An 11,870-nucleotide genomic window follows, 5' to 3' on the forward strand; every position below is an offset into this window, starting at 1 on the left:
AATGGTCTTGTAGCCTGGAGAGTTCCTTCAAATGCTTTCTTGGTGATCCTGTTGTTTCCCATTCTGCCCACATGTCCAGCCCATTGCAGTCTCCTACTTTTTAATTTCTGGATGATAGTGGGTTGCTTCATTAACTGATAAATTTCTTTGTTCTTTCGAATTCTCCATGCACCATTCATCAACACAGGTCTCCAGATTTTTCTCATTACTTTTCTCTCGAAGACATTCAGTTTTTCTTTTTCATTCTTTGTAAGCGTCCAGCTATCTGAGCTGTATAGTATTATGGGGCAGATAATAGTGTTGTATATCTTCATCTTTGTGGTGACTGACAAAGCTTTACTTTTGAGTGGGTTCCTTAGTGAGTACAGACATCTTGACCCTGAGGCTATTCTTTCATTTATATGCATTGTTATGATATTTTTACTGTTGAAACGTGATGCAAGGTATTTAAACTGAAGAACTTTTCTGAATTTATAATGTTGGCCAATTTCAAAGTAAGGATTTGGGTTTATGACTCGACCTATTTCCATATATTCAGTTTTCGCTTGGTTAATCAAAAGCCGGATTTTGCTGGCGCTGTGCCTGAGAGATCTGTACATGTCTTTCAGTTCTTCTTCAGTTTCACTCAGCAACACAATATCATCTGCATAAACCAGGAGTTTTACTTCACTGTGTTCGAATCGGAGACCATTGTATAGATGTGAATTACTCTCCCGAACCACTTTCTCTAATGCAAGGACACATGAAAGAGTGCCTCCCTGTCGTAAGCCTGTTTTAATTGGAAAGGTGGGGGATATGGATCCTCTGAACTTCACTGCTGCCTGGGAACCATCCATGCACAGTTGTACCATCCTAATGATTTTACTGGGTATACTAAATTCTCGTAATGTTTTGTAGAGGCTACTTCTGTGAATGCTGTCGTAGGCTCGCTGGAAGTCAATGAAGAGACAGTGGCTGTTTTTGTTACATTCCCAGTATTTCTCAAAGATTTGTCGTATAATAAACAAATTATCAGTCGTGGAACGGTTTGTTCAAAATCCAGCCTGGTAATCTTGAATAATGGCTGGTTCAAATGGCTCTGAGCACTAATAGGACTTAACAGCTATGGTCACCAGTCCCCTAGAACTTAGAACTACTTAAACCTAAGTAACCTAAGGACATACGGCAACACCCAGTCATCACGTGGCTGAGAAAATCCCTGACACCGCCGGGAATCGAACCCGGGAACCCGAGCGCGGGAAGCGAGAACGCTACCGCACGACCACGAGCTGCGGACTCTTGAATGATGTTTCCTGCGTAAGGTTTAAGTTTCTCCAGAATGGTCATTGACAAGATTTTGTATGTTATGTTCAGCAAACTGATTCCTTTGTAATTACCATATTCCATTCTGTTTCCTTTCTTGTGAATGGGACAAATTTACATCAACATAATTGAGTTGCAGACGATAAGCTACCAGTTTTCCATAATGTACAGGCCTTCATAGCCCCGTAATGTAAAACTGAGGTAATGACAACAACAAACAAAACATATTTAGACCTAATTTTCGCAGATTAATTATCATTTGAAACATGTTCACGTTTCACAGGCTGGAATAAAGAAAACCCACAGACGACGGCACAAGGACGCTGAAACATGTCTGGGTCTACATAGAAAAACAGTGTTTTGTATAGCAGGCGGACCTTACATCCAGTAATTTTATCTGCAAACACAGCTAATGCAAGATCAGCACATACAGCTGAGGAATTAACCATGTACATAACTCCGCAGAAAGAGTACTGTGTATTAAGATTACCTGTCTAAATAAATATTGCTTTCACTTCCTATTTTCTAAGCTACAGAAGTAAACACCTTATCTGAAACTACCTGTATACAGGATCAGCATTAATAAAACCGCCACCATAGGATTGAAGGTAATAGGGATAGTAGCGGCTGCCATGCAGGATACACATAATCATACTTTGACTTAGCCGGCCGGAGTGGCTGAGCGGTTCTAGGCGCTACAGTCTGGAACCGCGCGACCGCTACGGTCACAGGTTCGAATCCTGCCTCGGGCATGGATGTGTGTGATGTCCTTAGGTTAGTTTGGTTTAAGTAGTTCTAAGTTCTAGTGGACTGATGACCACAGCTGTTAAGTCCCATAGTGCTCAGAGCCATTTGAACCATACTTTGGCTTACACCACGTTGTCGGGACACTTTCCTGGAGCTTGTTCTAGGGTTCGTCTCAATATCCTGCAGGACCCGGTCTTCAAATCCGGTGTACTTTCAGTTCGCCGCCTCCCTGCACGTTCGTCTGTCTAAAAGAACGCATGATCACACAAATGTCCAAAAGCGACTTGAAACGTTGTGTGACGTGGTTGGTGTCTGTGAGGGTACTTGTTTTGGTATAGCCATGCTGCGTCTCGACCGTTTCCATCTGCTAGGCCTCACACAAACACCATCTCGGCTTGTTCCTGGCATGAACACCGGAGCATTCTGCTGCTTACAGTACGCTACGTCAATCACACGGCCTGCAACACAGAAGGAACACACGGAACGGGGTCAGAGGATCTGTCATTCGTCAGTGCCATCTGCCGTGGCAACGATGCACTTCCGGACACATGTTCATAGGACTTTTCTTCCTCCATTTCCAGTCAGGACCCAGTACCTGCAGTTTATCGGGTTTATTAATGTTCACGCTGTATATTCGTTAAAACGTATGAAGGTAAAGCTACAGAGAGTGAGACTGACATGAGGAATTGCCAGAAATCGTTCTTCAAGCGCAGTATCTACATCTACATCTACATTTATACTCCGCAAGCCACCCAACGGTGTGTGGCGGAGGGCACTTTACGTGCCACTGTCATTACCTCCCTTTCCTGTTCCAGTCGCGTATGGTTCGCGGGAAGAACGACTGCCGGAAAGCCTCCGTGCGCGCTCGAATCTCTCTAATTTTACATTCGTGATCTCCCCGGGAGGTGTAAGTAGGGGGAAGTAATATATTCGATACCTCATCCACAAACGCACCCTCTCGAAACCTGGACAGCAAGCTACACCGCGATGCAGAGCGCCTCTCTTGCAGAATCTGCCACTAGAGTTTGCTAAACATCTCAGTAACGATATCACGGTTACCAAATAACCCTCCTTCAACCCGATCTGGTACGGATCCCACACTGATGAGCAATACTCAAGTATAGATCGAACGAGTGTTTTGTAAGCCACCTCCTTTGTTGATGGACTACATTTTCTAAGGACTCTTTGTTTTGGTTGGCGGGAGAGCCAACACCGTGTTACTAGAGGAGGCCGAAAGGCACGCGTTTTAGCTCACGCAGGCTGGCGTGAGGTCTGGAACAGGACAAGGAAATTAGAATTTAGAAAAACGGACGTAGCTGGTGTAATACTTAACTTTAATCCATTAATGGAGAACGTCGGTCTGGATGGTACATAATTCGCAATATCAATAGTAACTGATAATGGCGCCTTGCTAGGTCGTAGCAAATGACGTAGCTGAAGGCTATGCTAAACTATCGTCTCGGCAAATGAGAGCGTATTTTGTCAGTTAACCATCGCTAGCAAAGTCAGTTGTACGACTGGGGCGAGTACTAGCAAGTCTCTCTAGACCTGCCGTGTGGCGGCGTTCGGTCTGCAATCACTGATAGTGGCGACACGCGGGTCCGACGTATACTAACGGCCCGCGGCCGATTTAAAGGCTACCACCTAGCAAGTGTGGTGTCCGGCGGTGACACCACACTCTCCCAATGAATCTCTACCTGGCACCCACCTTACCAACAATTAATTTTATATGATCATTCCCCTTCAAATCGTTCCGCACGCATACGCCCTGATATTTTACAGAAGTAACTGCTACCAGTGTTTGTTCCGCTATCATATAATCATACAATAAAGGATCCTTCTTTCTATGTATTCGCAATACATTAAATTTGTCTATGTTAAGGGTCAGTTGCCACTCCCTGCACCAAGTGCCTATCCGCTGCAGATCTTCCTGCATTTCGCTGCAATTTTCTAATGCTGCAACTTCTCTGTATACTACAGCATCATCCGCGAAAAGCCGCATGGAACTTCAGACACTGAAACAGGAAAAGGGAGGAAGCGGCTCGCCGCACGGGATTAGGCGAGCGGTCTGGGGCGCAGCAGTCATGGACTGTGCGGCTGGTCCCGGCGGAGGTTCTAGTCCTCCCTCGGGCATGGGTGTGTATGTGTTTGTCCTTAGGATAATTCAGGTTAACTAGTGTGTAAGCTTAGGGACTGATGACCTTAGCAGTTAAGTCCCATAAGGTTTCACACACATTTGAACATTTTTGAGGAGGCGGCTCGGAGGGTGACTCCGCGAAGCACTGTAATGCAGCCTACGGGGTAGAAATGTAGATGACGTCGGTCACTTACCCGAAAGATGTTGGCGATGGCAGGGAACATGTCGCAAAACGTTTTGGTGAGCATTTCGCCGGTGGTGGGGTTGAGCAGGCGCTTCCCCCAGTAGCGGAACTCGCCGTCGGGGTGCTGCAGGCAGTGCGCCTCCACTCCGAAGGCGCAGCTGGCGATGACGTCGGTGGAGTAGCGAGCCAGCACGTCGCGGAACTCCACCTCCCCGGCGCTGCCCAGCACTTCCAACAACTCACGGCCGCATTTCTCCATAGTCTGCGCATGCACAGGCGCCAACTGCAAAAGTCTCCTCTCTCGCGCTTAAAAAAAAAAAAAAAAACGCCTTGCAGCACCACAACACAGTAGAATAATAATGTTCCCTGCAGTGGGGGACAAAAATATGAAAACACCAAAGACCGGCCGCGGTGGTCTAGCGGTTCTAGGCGCTCAGTCCGGAACAGCGCGACTGCTACGGTCGCAGGTTCGAATCCTGCCTCGGGCATGTATGTGTGTGATGTCCTTAGGTTAGTTAGGTTTAAGTAGTTCTAAGTTCTAGGGGACTGATGGCCACAGATGTTAAGTCCCATAGTGCTCAGAGCCATTTGAACCATTTTTGAAACACCAAAAACAAAACATACATTGAAGCTCCAAAGAAACTGGTATAGGCACGCGTATTCAAGTACAGATATACACTCCTGGAAATTGAAATAAGAACACCGTGAATTCATTGTCACAGGAAGGGGAAACTTTATTGACACATTCCTGGTGTCAGATACATCACATGATCACACTGACAGAACCACAGGCACATAGACACAGGCAACAGAGCATGCACAATGTCGGCACTAGTACAGTGTATATCCACCTTTCGCAGCAATGCAGGCTGCTATTCTCCCATGGAGACGATCGTAGAGATGCTGGATGTAGTCCTGTGGAACGGCTTGCCATGCCATTTCCACCTGGCGCCTCAGTTGGACCAGCGTTCGTGCTGGACGTGCAGACCACGTGAGACGACGCTTCATCCAGTCCCAAACATGCTCAATGGGGGACAGATCCGGAGATCTTGCTGGCCAGGGTAATTGACTTACACCTTCTAGACCACGTTGGGTGGCACGGGATACATGCGGACGTGCATTGTCCTGTTGGAACAGCAAGTTCCCTTGCCGGTCTAGGAATGGTAGAACGATGGGTTCGATGACGGTTTGGATGTACCGTGCACTATTCAGTGTCCCCTCGACGATCACCAGTGGTGTACGGCCAGTGTAGGAGATCGCTCCCCACACCATGATGCTGGGTGTTGGCCCTGTGTGCCTCGGTCGTATGCAGTCCTGATTGTGGCGCTCACCTGCACGGCGCCAAACACGCATACGACCATCATTGGCACCAAGGCAGAAGCGACTCTCATCGCTGAAGACGACACGTCTCCATTCGTCCCTCCATTCACGCCTGTCGCGACACCACTGGAGGCGGGCTGCACGATGTTGGGGCGTGAGCGGAAGACGGCCTAACGGTGTGCGGGACCGTAGCCCAGCTTCATGGAGACGGTTGCGAATGGTCCTCGCCGATACCCCAGGAGCAACAGTGTCCCTAATTTGCTGGGAAGTGGCGGTGCGGTCCCCTACGGCACTGCGTAGGATCCTACGGTCTTGGCGTGCATCCGTGCGTCGCTGCGGTCCGGTCCCAGGTCGACGGGCACGTGCACCTTCCGCCGACCACTGGCGACAACGTCGATGTACTGTGGAGACCTCACGCCCCACGTGTTGAGCAATTCGGCGGTACGTCCACCCGGCCTCCCGCATGCCCACTATACGCCCTCGCTCAAAGTCCGTCAACTGCACACACGGTTCACGTCCACACTGTCGCGGCATGCTACCAGTGTTAAAGACTGCGATGGAGCTCCGTATGCCACGGCAAACTGGCTGACACTGACGGCGGCGGTGCACAAATGCTGCGCAGCTAGCGCCATTCGACGGCCAACACCGCGGTTCCTGGTGTGTCCGCTGTGCCGTGCGTGTGATCATTGCTTGTACAGCCCTCTCGCAGTGTCCGGAGCAAGTATGGTGGGTCTGACACACCGGTGTCAATGTGTTCTTTTTTCCATTTCCAGGAGTGTATGTAAATAGGCAGAATACGGTGCTGCGGTCGGCAACGCCTATATAAGACAACAAGTGTCTGGCGCAGTTGTCACCCTTGACCGTCGCCTCTCCTGGACCCCCCCATCTCCGGACAATCCAAGCCAAGGCACGCTCCCACCTCAAAGCTTCCTTCTGGCCGCACATGGGATCTGGACCCCTCCACCATCCTCCACACCTATGAATCCCATATCCGCCCTATCCTCTGCTACGCTCATCCCACCTGAATCCACCCCCCCTTTTTTTACAAATCCCTTCAAGTCCTAGAACGTCATGTGCTCCGCCTCGCCTATCGCATCCGTCTCCCCCCGCCCCCCCATTCGGATTCTATATGACCTTATTCCATTCCTTCACCTCCTCCTCTTCCTCAAACGGATTCGGATCCTCTACACCTCCCGCAAACTTGATCCCCCTCACTCACTTGTCTCTCCCATCCTCTCCCACCCCCGTCCTCTGCCGCGCCTGCATTCTTACATCCCACCTGCATTCCATCTCTCCACTCTCCATACCCTCGCCCAAGGCGGACCCCACCAACTCCCCCTCCCTGATGATGCCCTCATCCCCTCCATATACTCCTTCTACCAACTTTGATCCTCCTCTACCGCCTCTACTGCAACCTGTGTTTTTTTCCCGGGGGCACCCTCTCTCCCTTCTCTCCCTCCTCCCTTCCTCCCTCCCTCCTCCCCCGGGCTTCCCCTATCCCCCCTACCTTCTTTCCTCCCCCTCCCATTTTCTCTGCCACTGGCATCTACACACTCTCCTGTCCCTCCTCCCCCTCCTTTATTCCCCTTTTGTCAGGTCCCCGGACTCGTACACGTACGGTGAACTTTCGCGCGCCGGAGATCATCGCCTAGTGTTTGTGTGTTCCGCCGTGTTCGTGCTCAGGTGTTCCAGTGTTTAATCGTTTGTGCTCCACCGTTCGCGTGTGTCATCTGTCGTCTCTGTGTGTGTCCACGTGTCTGCACATTTTTATTATTTTGGACTCTGCGCCCGTGAACGGTTCCGTGTGTTTCAATTTTGTATGTCTCCGTTCGTATATCCATCATGTCTGTTCTGCGATTGTCTTCTTTGTATCATTAGTTTCATCTGTGGCCGAAGAGCGGCGTAGTAAGTCGCTGCTGGCCTATTTGTATCAGTGTGAAATTACTAATAAAGAAAAAAAAATGGAGCAATTGTTAGATAAGTTACTACTGCTACAATGGCGGGTTATCAAGATTTAAGTGAGCTTGAACGTGGTGTTATAGTCGGCGAACCAGAGATGCGACATAACATGTCTGAGGTAGCGATCAAGTGGGGATTTTCCCGTACGACCATTTCACGAGTGTAGCCGTGAATATCAGAAAACCGGTAAAACGTGAAATCTCCGACATCGCTGCGGTAGGAAAAAGATTCTGCAAGAACGGGACCAACGACAACTGAAGAGAATCGTTCAATGTGACAGAAGTGCAACCCTTCCGCAGATTGCTGCAGATTTCAATACTGGACCATCAGAATGTGTCAGCGTGTGAACCATTCAACGAAACATCATCGATATGGGCTTTCGAAGTCGAAGGCCCACTCGTGTACCCTTGATGACTGCACTACACAAAGCTTTACGCTCCGCCTGAGCCAGTCAACACCGAAACTGGACTGTTGATGATTGAAAACATGTTGCCTGGACGGACGAGTCTCGTTCCAAATTGTATCGAGCAGATAGACCGGTACAGGTATGGAGATAACCTCATGAATTGATGGATCCTGCATGTCAGCAGCGCTTTATTCAAACTGGTGGAGGCTCTGTAATGGTGTGGTATGTCTGCAATTGGAGTGATATCGGACCCCTGATACATCTAGATACGACTCTGACAGGTGACACGTACGTAAGCACCCTGTCTGATCACCTGCATTCATTCATGTCCATTGTGCATTCCGACGGACTTGTGCAATTCCAGCAGGACAATACGACACTCCACACGTCCAGAAATGCTACAGAGTGGCTCTAGGAACACTGTTCTGAGTTTAAACGCTTCCGCTGGTCATCAAACTCCCCTGACATGAACATTATTGCGCGTATCTGGGATGCCTTGCAACGTGATGTTGAGAAGAGATCTCCACCCCCTCGTACTCTTACGGATTTAGGGACAGCCCTGCAGGATTCATGGAGTCAATTCCCTCCAGCACTACTTCAGACATTAGTCAAGTCCATGCCAAGTCTTGTTGCGGCACTTCTGCTTGCACGCGGGAGCACTACACGTTATAAGGCAGGTGTACCAGTTTCTTTGGTTCAAATGGCTCTGAGCACTACGGGACTTAACATCTGAGGTCATCAGTCCCCTATAACTTAGAACTACTTAAACCTAACTAACCTAAGGACATCACACATATCCATGCCCGAGGCAGGATTCGAACCTGCGACTGTAGCAGTCGCGCGGTTCCGGACTAAAGGGGCTAGAACCGCTCGGCCACCGCGGCCGGCACCAGTTTCTTTGGCTCTTCAGTGTATTTCCATGTCCAATAAGATGCGGGAAAACCGTTGGCAAGCAAAACAGCTTCCATTCGTCTCGGAATGAATAAACACAGATGCTGTATGATTTTCAAAGTTTTACACTGTTGTTTCTTTCAGTGCAATCTACGAAAACCGCTGTGTTATTCTCTAACCAAAATGGATATAATAGATCTTATACCATTCATCGTGCAAATCAGTGAAAACTTCAGATGACGACAAAGGAGGTGGACAGCGATCACGAACCCTTCCCTCCAAAGAACACCACAATGTCTCAATTATATTGTGGGCTAATCAAAGCGCAGGTGCGACAAATAATCATCGAGCTCACAACAAATAAACAAATACTGTATCAAGGGATAGAAATGATCAGCCAATGTGGTTACATAAATCTTTGGCCGTTCGTGTTGGCCGGCGGTTCTAGGCGCTTCAGTCTGGAACCGCGCGACCGCTACGGTCGCAGGTTCGAATCCTGCCTCGGGCATGGATGTGTGTGATGTCCTTAGGTTAGTTAGGTTTAAGTAGTTCTAAGTTCTCGGGGACTGATGACCTCAGATGTTAAGTCACATAGTGCTCGGAGCCATTTGAGCTAGCATCTGCGTTTATGTTCAAGCACGCGTGTCTCGCGGTGTTACAATATTTTCGTCCAGCCTCTGTACATTTCCCGCTACAGTGTTGCATTCCACAAAGTGGAGGCTATGGAGGGGTATTTAACTATGCTTGTGTAACATACCGCAGTCACCGGGCAAGAACTACCTCATTCACGACATCGACAACGACGCTGTAGCCGTCACCGAAATATTTGTGTACTTCTCTTTGCTTTGCTTTGTGTTGTGCATTGCTCATTTTTTTTTCCTTTCTAATATTCAAACCAGTGAAGGGAATAATCTTGGTCAATCACAGGGTCCGAGTACGACTCCCACGGCACCGGAATAGAGATGAGCTATCTGCTCCTGAACTGATTCAAGCAGCTAGAGCCCTGTATTGGGTGAGCGATCTGTTGCTCGGAAAAAAGGAGCATCAAAAATGTCTCTTCAGTGATGTTCGAGAGCGGAACGAATATTCTAGAACAGACTGCTGCAACAGCATCCCAAGTAACCTGCTGAGTTACTCACTATGGCACATACCACTTGCAGAAAAATACTCTGTAGACTATATGCCTAGAAGACCTTCAAGGGATAAATGTTAACATTTTACCAAACTGAACAAAAAAAATAAAACAGTCGCTACTGTCAGCAGATGACTTTCTGTTCTTTTGACTCCTAATCAAACCTGAACAGACATCCAACAGTACTGCTGGAATGGTGAGTCAGGAAGTTGATCAAGATCACAATCAACCGATCTTTTTTCTGCAGACATTTCAATAACCATTTCTCAGAGATGTTCTCACCAATGCCAGGTTCAACTACAGATAAAGTTCTTCTTCCAAGAAGTCAAAATTAGTCTCAATTGGTATCCATCTCACCACTGTCGCTTGGTTCCTGACCAGATGCTTATTTATTTTCTTTTGTGGTCCGCTCACTTACAACCGATTTTAGTTTGCAGCGACACATAAGTAATTTTGTCAGCGTTATAAATGTGATCATATTAAATAGAGCCGGTCGGAGTGGCCGAGCGGTTCTATGCCCTACAGTCTGGAGCCGCGCGACCGCTACGGTCGCAGGTTCGAATCCTGCTTCGGGCAAGGATGTGAGTGATGTCCTTAGGTTTGTTAGGTTTAAGTAGTTCTAAGTTCTAGGGGACTGATGACCTCAGATGTTAAGTTACATAGTGCTCAGAGCCATTTTATTAAATAGAATTATAGCATTATGTACACAACACTTCAAATCAATCCACGTGGATGAGCCATTACCCTGTAAACAATACATACGATATGCAATATATCTAGCAGGCAGTCACCAGTCAGAAAAGTCCGCAGCTGGTTGTCTAGTGGTTAGCGTTGCTGACTCTGGATCACGGGGTCCCTGATTCGATTCCCAGCTGTGATGAGGATTTTCTCTGCTCGGTTACTGTATATTTATGTTATCCTCGTCATTTCATCATCATCGTCATCATCATCATTCGTGACAGTGGTTAGATTGTACTGTGTAAAAATTGGACTGTCTAAAATATTGGGACTTTGGTCCGCGCAGTTAAGCGCCTCACAAACCAAACATCATCATCATCATCATCAGTCAGAAAACTTTGAGGATATGTCTGTTCACTAGTATGTGTTAGTGCCTTACCGGAAACATCATCTTCATGCTTCCTGAGGTGAACGTAGGGGAGAGTTTGTTCCTGAGCAGACGCCAGCGCTCCCCCGGCAGCAGGAACAGGTGGCCAGTCAGCGGGTCGACGTCCTCGTTGATATAGAGGCCACGGTCGTGGAAGTGCTGGAAGTCCTTGACGAGCATTTTCTTGATAAGATCCGGATCCCTCACGACGGCGGGGGGTTTCGTGAAGAAGTAGGCGCCGGCTAGAGGCTTCGTAGTTGGCACTCCCGAATAGAGGTCGCAGCAGACCTGGCCGAAGGAACGCTGGAACGTTATGGCCCGCCACACGTGGCCCAAGGGGAACCGTGCATTCGGAAGCTGCGGGATGCCGCGTCGAGTCCAATAAGTGTAGGAGAAGTAGGCGTACAGGAGCAAGGTGGCACACGCCAGCACCAGGGCGACCAACAACTGCAGCAGCATGGCCTGTCCTGCTACAAGTCCAGACATCCCTCACATGACTTAAGCGTCACTACTAAAACGTAGCTGTCATTGTCACCAAAGTTGGCGTCCAGAAACTCATGGTTTACACTGGAATCGATACTGCAGGTCTTCAGTTCGGAACCGCGCGACTGCTACGGTCACAGGTTCGAATCCTGCCACGGGCATGGATGTGTGTGATGTTCTTAGGTTAGTTACGTTTAAGTAGTT

General features: G+C 48.5%; 1 protein-coding gene across 1 annotated transcript in view; it reads right to left on the reverse strand.

The window, feature by feature from the left end:
- The window catches only part of LOC124616357 (probable cytochrome P450 6a14), a 72,331-nt gene extending 60,662 nt beyond the window's left edge, over positions 1-11,669 (reverse strand). The window contains exons 1-2 of the mRNA XM_047144667.1: positions 11,196-11,669; positions 4,381-4,632 (exon numbers count right to left, since the gene is read on the reverse strand). Coding sequence (XP_047000623.1) covers positions 4,381-4,632; positions 11,196-11,669 — 726 coding nt within the window. The remainder of the gene's footprint in view (positions 1-4,380; positions 4,633-11,195) is intronic.
- Positions 11,670-11,870: the final 201 nt, after the last annotated feature.

This window comes from Schistocerca americana, chromosome 5, assembly GCF_021461395.2.
Source record: "Schistocerca americana isolate TAMUIC-IGC-003095 chromosome 5, iqSchAmer2.1, whole genome shotgun sequence".
Lineage (NCBI taxonomy): Eukaryota > Metazoa > Arthropoda > Insecta > Orthoptera > Acrididae > Schistocerca > Schistocerca americana.